The sequence below is a fragment of the Medicago truncatula genome, chromosome 1 (genome assembly GCF_003473485.1).
Source record: "Medicago truncatula cultivar Jemalong A17 chromosome 1, MtrunA17r5.0-ANR, whole genome shotgun sequence".
Taxonomy (NCBI): Eukaryota; Viridiplantae; Streptophyta; class Magnoliopsida; order Fabales; family Fabaceae; genus Medicago; species Medicago truncatula.
In genome coordinates this window covers 56092595-56109545 of record NC_053042.1, presented here as the reverse complement: position 1 = coordinate 56109545, position 16951 = coordinate 56092595, and the positions used below count along the sequence as shown (strand labels likewise).

Genomic DNA, 16951 nt, shown 5'->3' with positions numbered 1-16951 from the left:
GTGAGTAGTTAGTATGGTTTTCAATTCATATTACTTGTTTCTTATAGTTGGGCCCAATCATGGTTTGCAGGATGATATCGAGATCTTAAGAGACATCGAGCAATATTACAGTATTCAGATTCTTGAGCAATGCAGTATATGTTGGTCAGAGCGTGTTTGTCAAATTTATGCTAGGAATTGGCGTTTGATTGTAGTTGTGTTACTATTATTTCATGATAAAGGTTTTTTTTTGCCGATACGGCTGAGATCAATTTGTAAAATGGGTTGATTGCTTTTTGTCCATCATCTTACATTCAAGGTTGATGTCTAATTTTATGATTCAAATGGCATGTTATGTTGATTTTCTAGCTATACTCTATGGTATAACTTATAGTATTTATCTTATTCTACACTAACGAAAAGTTTTTTTTATTGTGTTAACATTTGAAAATTATGAATTGTGTTTTTTAATGATAATTTGATTTTTATTAAAAGTAAAAATCTAAATGCTTTTTGCTTTTAAAGTCTAATAAATCAAATTAATCATTATTCTCTATTTCAATGATACCAATAATATAATAAAAAAAAAAATCTAAATTCATATTTTTTTAATGACACCAATAATAATCTTTAGAAAAAATTGTTTAAGAGTATAATTAGGATAATAAAAAAGTAACTAGTTTTTGATTTGGAATGACCGTATGACATTCCTTTGTTATGAGATTTAATAGGCAAAACGATGAATAGCTTGTTGGATTATTTCGCTTTTGCATCTATAGTCTATTTATTTTATTTTTTTGAACAAGTCAATGGGATATAAACCAAAAGTGATTCTCCCAGCACAAGGCGTGCTAAGAGATAAACACACAAAAATTTACAATGTCATGAGAGTAGTGCCTCTTAAAAGAAGGAGCGGGTGCCGACACCAGTCATTATAACTAAAATCAAAAGATAGTTGATTTAATTTCAACAACAAAAATGTGTTCAACTTCACTTTGTCAGAAAGAATAAACATGTCAGAGGCCACATTCTTGAATATGTGGTTGTTTCTAACTTTTCAAATTACCCAAACACAAGCAAGCCAAATTAATCTAATCTGAAGAATAAATGAGATGAATGCGGCACCGCCACAACAAGTACCACGTGCTGCCAAAAGTCGTACAATCTAAGAAAAGATGGACCGCTGTTTCAGAACAACCACAACCGCATATGCACATAATGTTATATTGATGAAGAACTCTTCGACACAACAAATTAGTTTTGGTAGGAATTCTGTTATGGAGTAAACGCCAAGCAAAAACAGATATCTTAGAATGAACTAGTTTATGCCACACTTGAGGAGTACGATCGCCGCCCAATACTTCATCGGGTGCCGTCAGAAAACAATAGGTTTTGCGTGTAACAGTCTGATTTTCGTTAGATTTATTTTTAATTGTTTTGATATGTGTTTTATGTGCTTGTGCGTGATTATTTATCGTTGGGTGCATTTTAATGGGTTTTTGTGTTAGAAGGGTAAATTAGTAATTTCTAGTGAGGATTATTTTAGTGTTTCAAGTGAGAACCATTATTTTTACTAAGTTACTATAGTGGTAAATAGTTGTGAGTCGGTAAGTGACCGTTGTTAGTATTTTACCGTTAAATGTAAAAACATTTTAGAATTGTGATCGAGTGGGTTAAGTCCACTAAGGCATTATGGTTAAGCCCATTTGATAATAACCTATATAAACCTTGTCTTAAGAGAAAATAACATTCATTTTTCATTTCATAAGATTTTTGGAGAGTGGTAGAGAGAGAAAGTGCAAAAGAAGAGGAAAAGGGTCAGAAGAGAGGAGACTTGAAGACCTAAGAGGTGGTGGAGATTCTAGGAGCTAAATTGAAGCTTGGGCTAGGATTTTTGCTAACTAAGGTAAGAGGGTTAGAATTCAACCATAATCAATTAGTTGTAATTTTTCATTAATTGCATGATTAAGTGCTTAATTGAATAAGTGATTATTTGTTCATAGTTGTTGACTTTCGTGCTCTAATTATGGTGATATGTTTGAATACATGAAATTGGTGATAGTTGAATTGTTGTTGGTGAAATTGCATGTTCATAGTATGTGAAAATGATATATTGTGAATTGTGCTATAAATGTTGAATTGTGCTATGTTGTTGTTGAATTATGATGAGAATCATGTTTAATTGACGTTGTTGTTGCTGAGAGATGTTGTTGTTGATGATTCATAGCTTGGGTGTTCATAAATCATGAGTTGGTGATGTGAAATAAGTTGTTGTGGTTGATTTTGTGAAAATGGGTGGAATTGGTGAAGTTGTGCTAAAATGTTCATGGGAAAACTTTGAAATTTAAGTGAGTTGGCATGTAAGACGTTGATGTATACACTACTGCACTCAAATATAATTTGTATATATACTTAGTTGAGGTTCCCAAATGTGTTTGCTTTGTTTTGTCGGATAACTTGAAAAATGGTAAAATGAGAGACGAACTTTGTCAAAAACGATTCATTAAAGCCAAATACCTTATAATCTTTTGTGATTAGTTTTATATGATTGAGTGAAGATATGTGACTAATTGTGAGGTCTTGAATATGATATTTATCATAAGGTGTTGTATTTTCCTCCTTTACTTGTATTATGAGAAGTTGTATGGAGTTGTTTGTAACGCCCTAATTATTTATTTAATTAATTTTAAACTATGTGGAGTATATATATATTTATATATGATGGTTTGGTGATTTATGTGGAGTATATGCATATGCTTATATTTATATGTGTGATTTTGGGTGATTTATATGGTGTATTGTTGATGTTGTTGTTCCTTGTGACTTATACATATATATGTTTACAAGATAATGTGTTGTTGATTAGGGTGTTAGATTCATTTGATGATTTTTAATATCTATATTTATTGTTGTGAATCTCACCCCTTCTGCTTGAAAACGTTGCCCTTCCTATGGGTAACTTGCAGGTGATCCTGAGTAGTTGGTGGTGGCTCATTGTCGTGTCTAGGGCTCTGATACGTGGGATGAGAATATTTATATTATTTTATTGTTGTTTTCCTCCTATGTATCAAATTTTGGAACTTGATGATGTGGCCCTTTGTTGGTTGACTTTTGTTGTTTAGGCTTAATGCCAGGATATTGTTGGAGATTTACATCGTTGTGGTTGTTATTGAAATGCAAAACTTTCCGCTGCAGTATTTTGAAGTTATGACTGATGTTGAATTAAATAGTTTTATTTTCTATTTAAGAATTTGAATTTGCAATGTAGCATGCCCGTTTGGTGAAATACTCTGATGTTTATATGCTATTTTATTGTTTTTGGGTAACGGGGTGTTACATTGTTGAACTATATGATATAGTTGAAGTGGATTAATGAATACATGTTGATGAATTATGATATTTTGGTGTTGACTCTTAATTGATATGTTGATTGTGTGGATGTAAATGCTTGATAATGCAATTGCTGTTGAAGTTAAGCAATGTAATTGGAGGTGTACTTTTACATTGTGTTAGTGTATGTATATGTTGAGTAGTTTGCATTATTGAGTCTTCGCTTATGTTCATGCATCATCGTCATATCGAGTCGTATGAGAAATGTAAAAGGAGGTGTACTCTCACACTCTGTTGTCAAACGTGGCCGCTCCCGGCGCTATCGCGGCCAAAAAAAGGAGCCGCATCACAACGCTACAGAGTCACGCGTTTGTGGAAAGCGGGTTTCACGGGCGCGTTTCAATGAAGTGAAGCGGGTCGAAATCGGGTCAAAGCGGGCACATTTTGCTTCGTGTGTAAAATCTCATGGTAAAATTTCATATTTGTTCTCCTTTCGTTTTTCGTCGTCCTTTTTTCGCAGTCAAAATGAAGAAGAAGGGGAAGAAGTGAAAGATTGATTAGAGATATGGGAATAAATCTCATCTTTGTTCTTTGTTCTCTCTTCATCATCCTTTTATTTATGTCAAACAAGCAAATCGTACAAAAATATGAAGAAGGAAATCAGATCTGAAAAAAGTGTGGCGGCTGGGAGAGAGAAAGTAGGAAATCAGATCTGAAATGAGACAGTTGAGTTAGGGTTATGTATTCTTGATTAGATTGTGTCATTGGGTTAGGCCCAACAAGACATTAGCTTACAGATTTTAAATAGGTAAATAACAATGGTGTTAATACTAAATATGAATACAAAATAATTTTTTCATTTATATTAATAAATTAATAAATATATTGTTAAAAAATAATAATAAATATATGCTTCATTTATATTGATAGTAATTATTAAATACATTTTATTATAGTTTTTAATACTAAAAAAAAATTAATCATCTTTAATTTTTCATTTATATTAATACTAAACATATTTTTTCATACTTTCTTAGTCCTTGTTATTATATATATACTAATGATTTTATTCAATTATGTCTAAGACTTGTGGCTTTTATTTCAAATTATGGATACTTCATAAATTTAAAGTAATATGCAAGGTATTTTAGTTTTTTTTTTTTGTATAGTATGGTATTTTAATATTAAATATATTAGTGTCCGCGTTATGAAATAGCGCCCGCATACCGCGCCGCGTCAATTTTTGGGTGGCCGCGCCGCTTTTCCGCTTTGACAATAGAGCTCTTACAGATGTGCGGTTAACATATTGTTGTTGTTGTTTGGTACCACATGCATGTATGTGTCGGAATTAGGCGCATAGCACATTGACATGAGTCGTAATTAATGTATGTGAATGATAATTGTTGAAGATTGTGAATGATAATTGTTGATGATAAGTGTGCTTGGTGAGTACTTGATCGTGATATTTGAGATTGTTATGCGAACGTGTATATTGAATTAACCGTTTATGTTAAGTACTTGGAATTTGATTTAATTCATATATGCTCAAATTTATTTTATTGATTATGATTGATGTAAAGCTTACCCCCAGTGGTTTTGACCGCCGACCTGTCTGTATGGATGGGTAGACGAAATGCAGAGTTAGTTGTTTTGGTGAGTTGCTTGGTGGTTGCTTGGATAGCGGGAGCTATCTCTGTTATCGTGTCCTTAGAGCCTAGGATAGACTCTGATCTAGGTGTCTGTTTATGATTATTCTAGATTATCTCTTGTGGATTTATTATGTTTTGGAGATTTACCCAGTTGTCGGGATTTTGGAGAATTTTGATGATGATGTATGTTGACGTCATAACATGTATGCTTTTGAATTATATGGTTTATATCTGCTGCATCTGTCGAGAATTTTTATACATGCATGTCGTTTGAATTTTGTTGATGGCGTAGCGTCTATTTATTGAATATTTAGATTATTCGCGTGTTTTATCGCTTTAATAGAAATAAGGCGTTACATTGCGCACTGAGTAGTCTTGGTTAGAAAACAACCAAGGCTATAGTCTATATAAAGAAAACAATATTTTTCAGTTCTTTTGAGTTGCCTTTATTCTTTTCCAAAAATATCCTTAATATTCAATATAAATAACACATATAACAAATAGATAAGGATAATTTTAAACATTAAAAAATATAAAACAGATAGATAAGAATGAATTTAAATCTTAAAAAAAAAAAATTAAAAAATGTAACAAGCACGATATATATATATATATATATATATATATATATATATATATATATATATATATATAAAGTTTTTCCTTTATTATTTAAAAAGTGTAACAAACTAGATGAGTACATTCATACTTACTTTTTCATTATCTGAATTAAACAACCTTTTCTATAATAAGATTGTTGTTGGTATCATTAAAAAGAAAGAATTCAGATTATATTTTTTAGTTATATTGTTGGTGTCATTAAAATAGACAATTATGGTCAGTTTGATTTGTTATAACTTGAAAACAACACACATTTATATTTTTAGTTTATCAAAATCAAAATTTTATAAAAACATATCGTTCATAATTTTCAAACGTTAACGCAATAAAAAAAACAGAAAGTAAGTGTCCATCTTTTCGCTAGTGGTTAATAATGCAATGAAAAACTCACTACTTATACCAAGTCTTGTCAAGGTGGCAATAATTTTTCACTTGGGTATAGTGCAGTTTAGATTAATTTTACGTTTACAAGAGGTTTTTTCATTTTTTTTCACTTACCTATCTTTGAATTGATTTTTATAATATTATATATTTCTACACAATTTTATTAAAAAATACAAAAACTTACTTAAAAATAGAAAAAAAAAATAGTGATTAAAAATCTGATATTAACTAAAATTTGAAATAAAATTTTAAAGAAACTAAAACGAAAAATTAATATATTTATAAGGATAAAAACATATTTAACTATGATCTTTTACATCTTTTTAATTTAGAAAATGCTAACCATTACTATTGGAGGCATTGGATAAGGGGATAAAAATAGAAATATAGTATTGAAAAATGATAAAAGTGATAAATTTAACTTTTTAAAAGTCAAAATATTATTGAAACAAATGCAAACATGCTATTTTTAATTTCCTTAACCATTGCCCTTATCTATTATATCTTACATCACTTCTTTCTTCCGAGTGGCTAATGTTTGTGTTGATACATAGCTAATCTTTTTGAAAGAACATGCTGCCACTTTTTATCTTGTTTTGGTTAATTCCAAGTGTAATTTACTTCATGCACTCCTCTTGTTGGATTGTAGGGGTCACTCCGTTTAATTGGTTACTGAAATTTTCTTTTATATTAAAATTAGAAAAACAAATTAAACCATTTTTTATAGGATATACTTTTTTTAGTTGACAACTTGACATGTACACGAAAACGTTCTATTATCATTGTTATTTCTCTTTTGTCCAGAAAATATATTTAAATAAGTAATTGAGTGGAAGGTAACGTGAGAAGATTAGGTAGAAGGAATGCGACACGTGGGTAGGGTCCAGCAAAAAAAGTCTATACTTTTGATCGAACGGACAAAATTAAATGATAAGGAATGAACGATGAAGTATTGACCACGTAAAAAGAAGAATACGTGGCAATGTATAGTTGACGCGTCACGTCGGTGGAAAAAGAATATAAAGCCTCCACTAGTTGCACAACCACAAAGTCAATAATAATTTCATTCAATCAATAAATTCGGCGTTAAATCACAAACCCTAGTTTTTTTCAAAGAGAGCGAGCGAGCGAGTGTGTGCGCGCGTGAGAATAAAGAGATTCGTTTATATCTCTTTCTTCGCACTTTTTTCGTGGAAGTTGCAGAACAACAACACCCCAAAACCCTTTTTCTCACATCACAACCTTGTTTTTCTTATCAGGTTTTTATCTTCTTCTTCTTCTTCTTCTTCCTATTCCTCTTTTTCATCGTCAAGATCTGATTTTTATTTTTCTTTATTTTTTATTACTCTCTGTTTGATTCTTCCGTGGCCTGCAATTTACGGTATATATTTTATCGATGATGATTCTTTCCTTTACACATTATTTTCCGCTTTTTGTTTATAGGTTTAGATCTGTTTCTTGCCTTGTGGGTTTTCTCGGTTCACGCCACTTGATTCTTAGTTTTGTGTTTTTAAATCCCCTCAATGGGTTTTATTTTTTCTTTTTCTGTTTTTCAACGTCACAGATCTTGTTCCAACATATGATTATATTTGGTTGGTAAAGTTTGTTTTTTGTTCGGTAATTTAGAGTGGATTTTTTGTCGGTAGTTGGTTTCATAGTAGTACTTAACTTGGTTTTTTATGCTGTTTTTTTTTATTTTTTTATTTTTTATGTTTTCGAAGTATTAATTAGTTAGTTTGTTAATTGTTGTGATCACGTGGTTGATTGATTTTGGATCTATTGTATATTATTGATATTTTGGTGTAATTAAATTTTCATAGGTTGTTTGTTTTGTTTTGATCAATGGTTTTAAGGTGGTTTAAGATTTTACATGTTTTGTTTTTGCAGGTTCCCGCTACTTTATTTGAAGTGAGGCTAAGGATAGTGGAACAAGTATTTTAAAAGGTTGAACAGATCTCGAACGAAATGTTTAAGAATAGTTTATTCGATGCAGGAATTTTCTGTTAACTTGAATATTTTTTATTGAGGATTTGTTGCTATTGAATCATCATCATAACTGAAGTAGTTTGAAAGAAAGTTTTTGACTTGTGAGCGTTCTTATAGCGAAGATTGGAATCATGCCCATCTCAGGCCGTGAAGAGGTGTTTATTTCCTTTCTGATTGATTTACAGCTAACTACGATTGATTGATTAGAGAACCATGACAATTTGTTCTATTTTGGATATTGATTACTTGATCTTATATTGACAGAGTGGGATAAAGTCCTTTGCTGGGCAGTTTAGTGATTTAGTTGCAGGTGTGCCAATCAAGAAAAGGAGGTATCCGCCTTTGATCCAGTCTCCTTCACCTCCTCGTACGGAAGAAACTGATTTACAACAAAAAGAAAATTCAAGCACTTCTCAAGGATCAACTCTATCAAATGTTAGTATTGCAGGTGCACCTATCAAGAAAAGGAGGTTCCCTCCTTCACTTCAAGCTTCTTTGGAAGAGGCTTCGGTTCAGGAAAAGAGTCATACTATGCAAAAGGAACATTCAACCACATCACTGGGTTCAACCCTTTCTACCAGTTCTGCCGGATTATCTGATACCATTGGAAACCCGATAATTGAAAAAATGAAATCAAGTTCCGATGTTACAAATGTTGACATGGTGCAAAAAAGTTCTTTGCTTATGCCCAAGCGGGAGGAATCAAACCCTACTTTGGATGTTGTGAATAGCAAAGAAAAGGTGATGCTCAATGAAGGTAATGAGAAAAATTCAGGATCCCAAACAATTAAGGCAAATCCCGAACTCTTATTGGCTGCAAAAGATGGTCTAGCACTTAGCATTGGAGCGGATCTGAGTAAACAAATTGTTCAAGACACAGTTAAGCAAGAGAGTCCTATAGTTCCTGGAAGTACTACTTTATCTTTAAGCATGAAGAAGCACTTGTTTTCGTCTGTTACAAGTTCGGATATTAATAAGATACAACCCAATATGGAGAAAGGAGAACCTGTCTCATTAGAATTATCTTTAAGCAAGGAGGAAAGTAGTACTCACAGTTCAAATACGGATGCTAAAAGTGATAGTGACACTACTCGTGTGCATTCTAGCAGGGCAAACTGGGATCTGAATACTACAATGGATGCATGGGATGAAGGGAGTGATGCCAGTTCTGTTAAAACTTCTATTGATGGGTTGAATATTAGTCACAGTGCACTTGGTGAGAAACAGTTAACGTGCTCGACTGGGATGACACCACCAACAAGTGCTGTGTCTGTAAACCAAACACGCAAAGAGAGTCAGAGCAAAGCTTTCGTTACTTCAACTGGTCTGTACGGACAGCAGTATAAATGTGCGGATCCACGTAATCTATGTCTTTCGCCTTTTGTTCAGAAGTATGTCGAGGAACCCTCTAGAGTATCTGTTAAACTAAATTCAGGTGTTGCGGCTCCTCTTGTTAGTTTGCCAAGTCTGGCAGCTACTGCTGGTGATGCAAATACTTCTAGTGTTAGGTTGGTAAAGCCAGAACCGTATGATGAGAACTTGAAAAAGAATTTGAAAAAAGCCAATGCCCATCTTGTAGGTTCATTAGATAGTGTTGCTGTCAAAAAAGAATTTATTCAGCATTCAGTTATCAAGCCATCTAATGTCGATTCTACATTCATTAAATCCGAACCAAGTCACGAGGGTAATCAAGAAAGATCCAAAACAGCAGAGAGTACTACAACAAATCAGTTGGGTAAAGTGTTGCCTCAAATGTCATTATGTTCATCTTCCATGACAGTGCCAGTCATGTTGAATTCAACACAAGTTTTTGCAGAGGTGGTTCATCCTGCTGTGAAACCTGTGTGTACAGCAGTATTAACTACTGGTAAAAATATAGTAGGTCAACTGGAAAATTATAGCTGTGCTAAAGGAGTCAATGTTGAGAAAGTATGTGACGTAGTTTCCTCAAATTCTGAGCAGGTTCCGCTGGTAACAGTTGCTATTTCTAATCCTATGGTTACTACTGGCTTGAAATATTCTTCTATTGTAACCAAGAAAGAAGTTGCCGATGAACATGATGGTTGCAGATTGAAACTCATGAATGAGCCTACTGATGCACGAGACAGCGGTGTAGGCTGTGTTAGTGATGAAGAAAAGATAACCTTGTCAACTGATATGTTGGAAGACGATTCTTTTGGTTCTGGTCTCGAGTCCGATGAAAACCATGCTGTAACTGTTGCTGTAGACACTGAGCGATACACTGAAGATGATGATTATGAGGATGGTGAGGTTCGAGAACCACTGGAACCTTCCAAAGTGGAGGATACCATATGCGAGGTAAGAGAAACAGAACATCCTGACTTAAGTAACTATGATAATAAACCAGTGGAGAAAGGAGTGGTGGTGAGTAGTGATTATCCCACTTCATCTCGTGTGATGGAAAATGACAATATGACTGTAATCCACAATGAAATAGTTAGTAAAGATGACGTGGACATTCAAATGAATGAGAAACCTGGTAAAGTCATTGATAAAAATGTGTGTGTGCAAGAGTCAATGGATGGTGAAAAATCTGATATTGCTGCTGATAAGAGACCAGTTAATGTTTCGCAAGGGAAACCATTAGATCTTTTAGAAAGAATAATTGTCTCTGAAACTCAGGAGACTGAACAACCTTGCAATCAAGCCACTGATGGAAGACATGTGATAGATGTTCTATGTGCTGATGAGGTTGTGAAAACAACTGACACTGTTAGAGAAACTGACTTAGATTTTCCGAAGATGGAAGGATCTGCTAATACTGAAGATATAACCAAAGATGTTACTAACAGTAGTAATCAAGGAAGAATCATAGATCTGTCACGAGCTGCCAGTTCGTCATCCCCTAGTAAAACCAGGCCTATTTCAGGCAGATCGCTGCCAACTCGAGCTGGAAGAGATGTATTTCCTGACACACTTGACGGTGACAAGTTATACAGAGGAAGGTAAGCCTTTTAGTCCTATTTACAGTACTACTATTTTCTCCTTATTAGCCTTTTAGTCCTATATATATATATACTACTACCATTTTGCCCTTATTAATTGAATTGTATTCAGTTGCTCAAGTGTTCCCTTTTCCTGCTTTGATTTTCAGGGATGAAGTTTACATTGATGCTCCCCACAGATTTTCAAGAGAAAGACATCAAGACATGTCCACTAGAAATTCTAGATTGAATTTTGGGCGTGGTAGAGGAAGAGTTAATAGCCGAGGTCGTGGTGACTGGGAATCTGAGCGTGAATATTCTGGTGAATTTTACAATGGTCCAAATCAACAGTACCGTGGCGCAAGGTCAAAATATTCATCTGCTATTGCTGATAATGATCTGGAGTACAATAATGCTGGACCCGATGATTCATATGTTAATGGTCGGTTAGGTAGAAAGCCATTGAATGATGGCTCATATATTGCACCACGAAGGAGGTCACCAGGAGGAGTAAGAGATGGCATTCAAATGGGTCATAGGAATCAAAGACCTGTTAGTCCTAGTGGTAGATGTATTGGAGGGGATGGTTCAGAGTTAGGTGGCATGAGGCATAGTGAGAAATTTATGAGAGGTTTTAATGATGATACTCTAGATTCTGTGTATACACGTCCCCAACAATTTGAGGGAATGGATGGTCGGTTTTCAAGAGGAAGAGGAAGGGGTAGGAATTTTTCTTCCATGCAGAGAAGGGGTGGTCTTTCTCGAATGCGTTCAAAATCACCCATCAGATCGAGGAGTCGTTCACCTGGTCAGTGGACATCTCCTAGAAGGAGGTCCCCCAGAAGAAGATCTCCAGATGGTTTTGGTGGACACCCTGAAATCACTCATAGAAGATCACCATTATACAGGGTTGACAGAATGAGATCCCCTGATCGACCTGTTTTCACTGGGGAGAGAGTGGTGAGGAGACATGGCTCGCCTCAATTTATATCACGACCCTCTAATGATATGAGGGACATTGACTCTGCAAGGGACCATGGTCATCCAAGGTCTGTCATTTCCAATAGGAGTCCATCTGGTAGAATTTTAATCAGAAACAGAAGATTTGATGTTGTAGATCCCCGAGATCGATCTGATAATGATGATGAATACTTTGGTAGTGGAGGGCCTATGCATTCTGGTAGGATGGTTAACATTAACAATGGTGAAGGAAATGGTGAGGAGAGGAGGAGGTTTGGTGAAAGAAGAGGTCCTGTGCGTTCTTTCAGGCCTCCTTATAACAATGGCAATAACAATGCCGGTGAGAACTTTCATATAAATGCTGAAGACGGGCCTAGACATTATAGATTCTGTTCAGATGATTCAGATTTTCATGAGAGAGGCAATAACTTGAGGGAAAGGGACTTTGATAGAAGGATCAAGGGTAGGAATGGAAATGGGCCACCTAGAAGAACAAGAAACATGGATGAGCAGGAAGATAATTTCAGGCATGGTGGACAAGTTTGGAGTGATGACAGTTTTGATGATATTTCCAGAGTGAAGAGGAAAAGATTTTGAATGATTTCCCCTTAATCTGAATTAGTCTTCTGCTGGAGGACAATGGAATTTGTATTTTGCAGTTTTTCATCTACAAGATTAGACTTAGTTTTTAGTAATAAATTAATCAGTTATTATTATTCCTTGCTGCATAGCTTTAGCTTAAGCCATTCTAAGTGGTGGAAAAAAAAAATCAAGTTCTGGTTGTAAAAGCAGCGTGCATGAAAGTGCGAGCAGATTGTTTTGTCAAGGAAAGGAATTTGAAAACGAAAGTTGCTCTGAACAAGTAAAATTTAGTTGGGACTTCGGTATGGGACCAAACTCTTGCTATCTATCTAGAAACTGAACCTATAAACAAATGGCAAGGGTGGGTGGTGTGATTGAAGAGAAGCTATACCTGTTCCTAATAATTTAGTACTTATTTATTGGAGTACTTGGCTGTTGGTTCTTTTCTGGTTTCCTACCAACATTTAATCATTCAACCAACCGATTATCATTGCTATGACTTGGTCAGTTTTGGCCCTTAAATGAATAGACACACTAAAGTAAAATAAAGCAACTTAAAAACGAGTAAATGCAGAAAAGTAAACAGATGTGGAAAAATCTCTCATTGATTGACTTGTCTTTAATTCAAATGTAGAAAAATCTATTGAGGACTTATGTATTGTAGTAAATTTGGGTGAGGATTGGAAATGTACAATCTTTTAATTAATTAAAAACTTTGACATATTATTTAACGTGACATTGGAATGTTACACCGTAAATTTCCACCGGATGCCGGCAAGGATCTGTCATAATTAACTAGTAAATAAATGTATGTTAAAGAAGTCCTATAATTAACATAAGCCGTGACAATCGAGTGACACTGACTTGTTGAAGACTTATCCTTAATGACACAGTCTGTGATGTCTTTGCGTGATGTTAGTGCTTACCTATTTGTAGTTTAGTTAGCTTAGCTATCTATATTACAATAACGCTAAAGTCAGAGTCATCGATGTAATCTGTAAATACTAATCAACGATCTAGTTTGCATTTTCATTTTTGGTAAAATTGTCGTCAGTATGACATGAAATTGTAAGAGCTAGCTAGATCTCACCGGTAGTAAATAACACAATGTCCATTGCATTATTTGCTATGGTCCTTGGTTTTTCCTTCTCAGTCAACGTTCCTAGAAAAGTACAAGGCATTATTTGCCTATTGGCAGCTCTACATTTGATTATAGCCTATAATCTTAGAAGCATCATTTTTTACCTTAATTGCAAATCTACAAGTATAAAATTTGTAGATTTGAATATGGTTCTGTCATTGAAGATTGTAGGACCACTTTAGCTAGCTACAATAATTTTCATGTTGTTTTACTAGGCCAAAGTCATTCATGCTTTTCAAACTATGTTAAGTTCTATTGAACAACGAGCTACATAAAGATAATTAGGTGATTTGCATCAAGAGCAATGTTGTCAAACTTGAGATTCTACTTATAACCCAGTCATGTCAAGTTTAAATTCTAAAAAATAAAAAACAGATCTATTTATTTTTTTGAGAAAATAAGCAACAGATTTATTAAAATACAACTTAAACCCCAGTTGCGCAAGGATGGGAAGAATCGTTCCATCCCACCTTCAACCTCGTGATCCCACGTATATTTCGATATTCCGTTCCTAGGTATTGCAAATGATTCTACGAGCACCCTCACGATCCTGACAACATGATCAAGAGCCAGTTTTACAATGGAGTTTTAGTGCGGATGTGGATTTAAACGTGCATAACTTATTAATTTATCTGTGCTTGTGTGTGACTTATGTAACAGTGCAAAGTGGAGTATTAAATTATACATTTCAAATCATTTGTTTTGGAAATAGGATCGGTCTGTTGTAGACGTTGAGGATGTTTTTTTTACCTTACTATTGACGTTTAGATATTGACATTTCCTGTTTAAAACTTGCTTTGTGTCATAATGCATTCAAGTAATTACAGAGAAATCCTATCATCAATGGCAAGGTAAGCTTTGTGTTACAATGCTTACATAATTATTCCGTCTTCAAAATTCTTGGTAGAACTCTTATATTGAATCTCAGAATTTTGGGCTATTATTAATACCGTAATGTTTACTGGGATTTTTAAATTTTCTAGTAGCTCTTGCCTCTTGGGGAGTTGGGTCCCATAAATATGCATTATCTTATTTCACAAGATTTTCAATTTTGAATAAAGTGTTGTTTGACATTATCTGCCTAGGTGATTCTTTGATGGCCCTCTTCTGGTGGATAACTGACTGGTTTATTGAGAAATCTTGCGTCAGACTTAAAAATAAATGTTCTGTCACACATATTTTATCTTGAAAGTATTATTGGTAACTGGTAGTTTGAAAATTTATTGCAATTATGTCTAGGTAATACTAGTTTGGTAGCAATAGTAGGGGTTCTTAAGGTTCAAATTTATGGATGTATGGGTGAAAATTACTGATTCAATGTTCACATCTGACAAACAAGATAGAGAATTGGATGGAAATAACCAAGTCTTTCAATGACTACACATTGATATTTTGTATTGTATTAATGGTCTCAGTCATTATTTTTGTATCAGTTATCATGTCGGAATGCCTCTAATGTTAATGTATAATGTTGTCTTTGCTAGGTTATCTGACGAAGCAAGGAAGGATGAAGCTGTAAAGCATGTAGCTTTGGGAAATTACTGTATGTTGCATTCTTTAGATTGTTTGTACAAAGCAGTTCCTAAATTACACTTTTGTTTGGTTCTGCGGCAAGATTTCCACGTTAAGGTAGAACCTCCATTTTGTAGCTTCTTGAAATCACAACAATGTTGCTTCAGTAAACCCGCAAACGTGCAACCAAACACACAAAACACCGGCCTTATAGGGTGAGTATTGAAAACATTTTTTCATGTCTAGCTGATTAGTTGGTAACATATATTAAGGGAGACGAACGCAAATGATTTATCTAATTTCCACAAATCTATATGTTGAAAAGATGCGTTATAAAGTTGTGACCTGCTTGTCCGATCATATTGGCCAACCATACCAATTTCTTACGTCTCTCAGGTTCTTGGATTCTCTACGGGCATTTCCAAAAATGACGCAAACGATGAGAAAGAGGCTGCTGCTTTGAAAGACTGTTTGGAATGGTTGAAAGCACACGGTGCCAGCATAATCCCACTCTTTGTATTCGCAGACCAATATGTTTTAGTATAAGCCGGAGTTTTTGTTCCCATCCTGTAATCTCTAACTGCATTTGATTGAATCATCATCAGTTCATCACTCATCTCATACCATATTGAGAGCTAGTTTGGACTTGTTCTATAATCATGCTTAGAATTTCACTGATACTCATCAACGCATATTTTGATGCATACATGTGCGGATTGGTGCAAATTGAAGTTTATTTATAATCACAATGTTTCAATTGACTAATGTAACAAAATGAAGCAAAACAAATTACCAAAGAAAGTTCATCTATAAACATTAGAAAGCAAATACAAACAATGGGGTATATATTTTCATTGTAGTATGGTACAAATTGAAGCTCAACAAAAACAAAATTAATTAATTAATTAACAAGTAAAGTAACATAGTTATTGAATTGAAAATGCACAAACATTAATTAATTATTTGAAGAAGAATTATCAGGCCAAACACTGATTTTCTCTTTTTCAAGCTTAACATAAATAGCAGTAACAGAAGCCATAAAATATAACTGAATAATGACAGTCCCAGGTGTGTGATAATTGATAACACCTTTCCCAGTTGCAAGCTCCACCAACAACAGTGCCGTTAATCCAAGTAACGCAATTCGACCATTCAATCTCTCGCTGTATCTGCTAAACCCTAACTCCACCTTCAACCCACCGGAAACCGGTTCTTTCAGCGGCACCGGCGGAAGATACACGCCGGAACCCGGTCCCGACCCCGATGCAGCCTTATTAGATTTTTTGCTTTTTCGGATTTCTGCTTTCTTGCCGGTGCCTCTCTTGTAACGAATACGCAGTTGGTTAATGCGGTCGTCGAAGTCTTCTCCGGTGGCGGTGGGTTCGGATGGATCCGAATCGGAGGGTGGTGTTTGAGGTTCGGTGGCTCGTGTGGTGAAGAGAAGGAAGGGTCTGCGTAGAAGAGATTTGGAGGAAGAAGAAAGTGGAAACGGGTTTGAGAGTTGAACAGAGGCTGTTGCTAAGTTCGCCATTTTTTTCTTCTCCTTTCTCACTCTCACGTCTTTTGTTGTGGATAATACATACAATACACACTTTTCTTTATTTTTTGTGGTAGATTTCTCACTTCCCTTTCACTCAAAATTCTTTATTTTTTAAAAAATAAATAAATAAACCATGTTCCCTCTCATTCTAATGGTTAATGTAATCAAACAATACAAATTCTAAATAGGTAAAAAAAAAAAAAGGGAGCTTCTATGAAGAAGTTGGGAAATTGACTTTTTCGGTGAAGTCGTTTAATTCAGCCAATCAGATTTCAAGCCATGACACATCATATGTTGGGACAAATTCTAAAATGGATCACGT

At 34.5% G+C, this 16951-nt stretch overlaps 2 protein-coding genes across 3 annotated transcripts; one reads left to right on the top strand and one right to left on the bottom strand.

Moving 5' to 3' along the window:
- Nucleotides 1–7035: 7035 nt before the first annotated feature.
- On the top strand, nt 7036–12935 carry LOC11421925 (uncharacterized). 2 transcript variants are annotated; one of them, XM_003592726.4, is made up of 4 exons: nt 7036–7222; nt 7851–8104; nt 8214–10915; nt 11065–12935. In XM_003592726.4, exons 2-4 carry the CDS (start codon nt 8081–8083, stop codon nt 12449–12451), a joined length of 4113 nt encoding a protein of 1370 aa, XP_003592774.2. In that variant the 5' UTR covers nt 7036–7222; nt 7851–8080; the 3' UTR covers nt 12452–12935. The 2 variants fall into 2 exon arrangements, with proteins under 2 accessions (XP_003592774.2, XP_024628767.2); XM_024772999.2 differs by having other exon boundaries at nt 7209–7344.
- Nucleotides 12936–15905: 2970 nt separating this feature from the next.
- LOC11441730 (uncharacterized) lies at nt 15906–16715 on the bottom strand. The gene has a single exon (XM_003592708.4). The coding sequence runs from the start codon at nt 16618–16620 to the stop codon at nt 16045–16047; it is 576 nt and encodes a 191-aa protein (XP_003592756.1). The 5' UTR covers nt 16621–16715; the 3' UTR covers nt 15906–16044.
- Between the last annotated feature and the right edge of the window lie 236 nt (nt 16716–16951).

What these genes read in the sequence shown, in the direction of transcription:
- LOC11421925 (XM_003592726.4), top strand. Translation starts at nt 8,081, where the DNA reads ATGCCCATCTCAGGCCGTGAAGAG. An exon ending in CCATCTCAGGCCGTGAAGAG is followed by an intron (nt 8,105 to 8,213) that starts GTGTTTATTTCC and finishes TTATATTGACAG; the next exon opens with AGTGGGATAAAGTCCTTTGC. An exon ending in GACAAGTTATACAGAGGAAG is followed by an intron (nt 10,916 to 11,064) that starts GTAAGCCTTTTA and finishes TTTGATTTTCAG; the next exon opens with GGATGAAGTTTACATTGATG.
- LOC11441730 (XM_003592708.4), bottom strand. Translation starts at nt 16,620, where the DNA reads ATGGCGAACTTAGCAACAGCCTCTGTTCAACTCTCAAACCCGTTTCCA.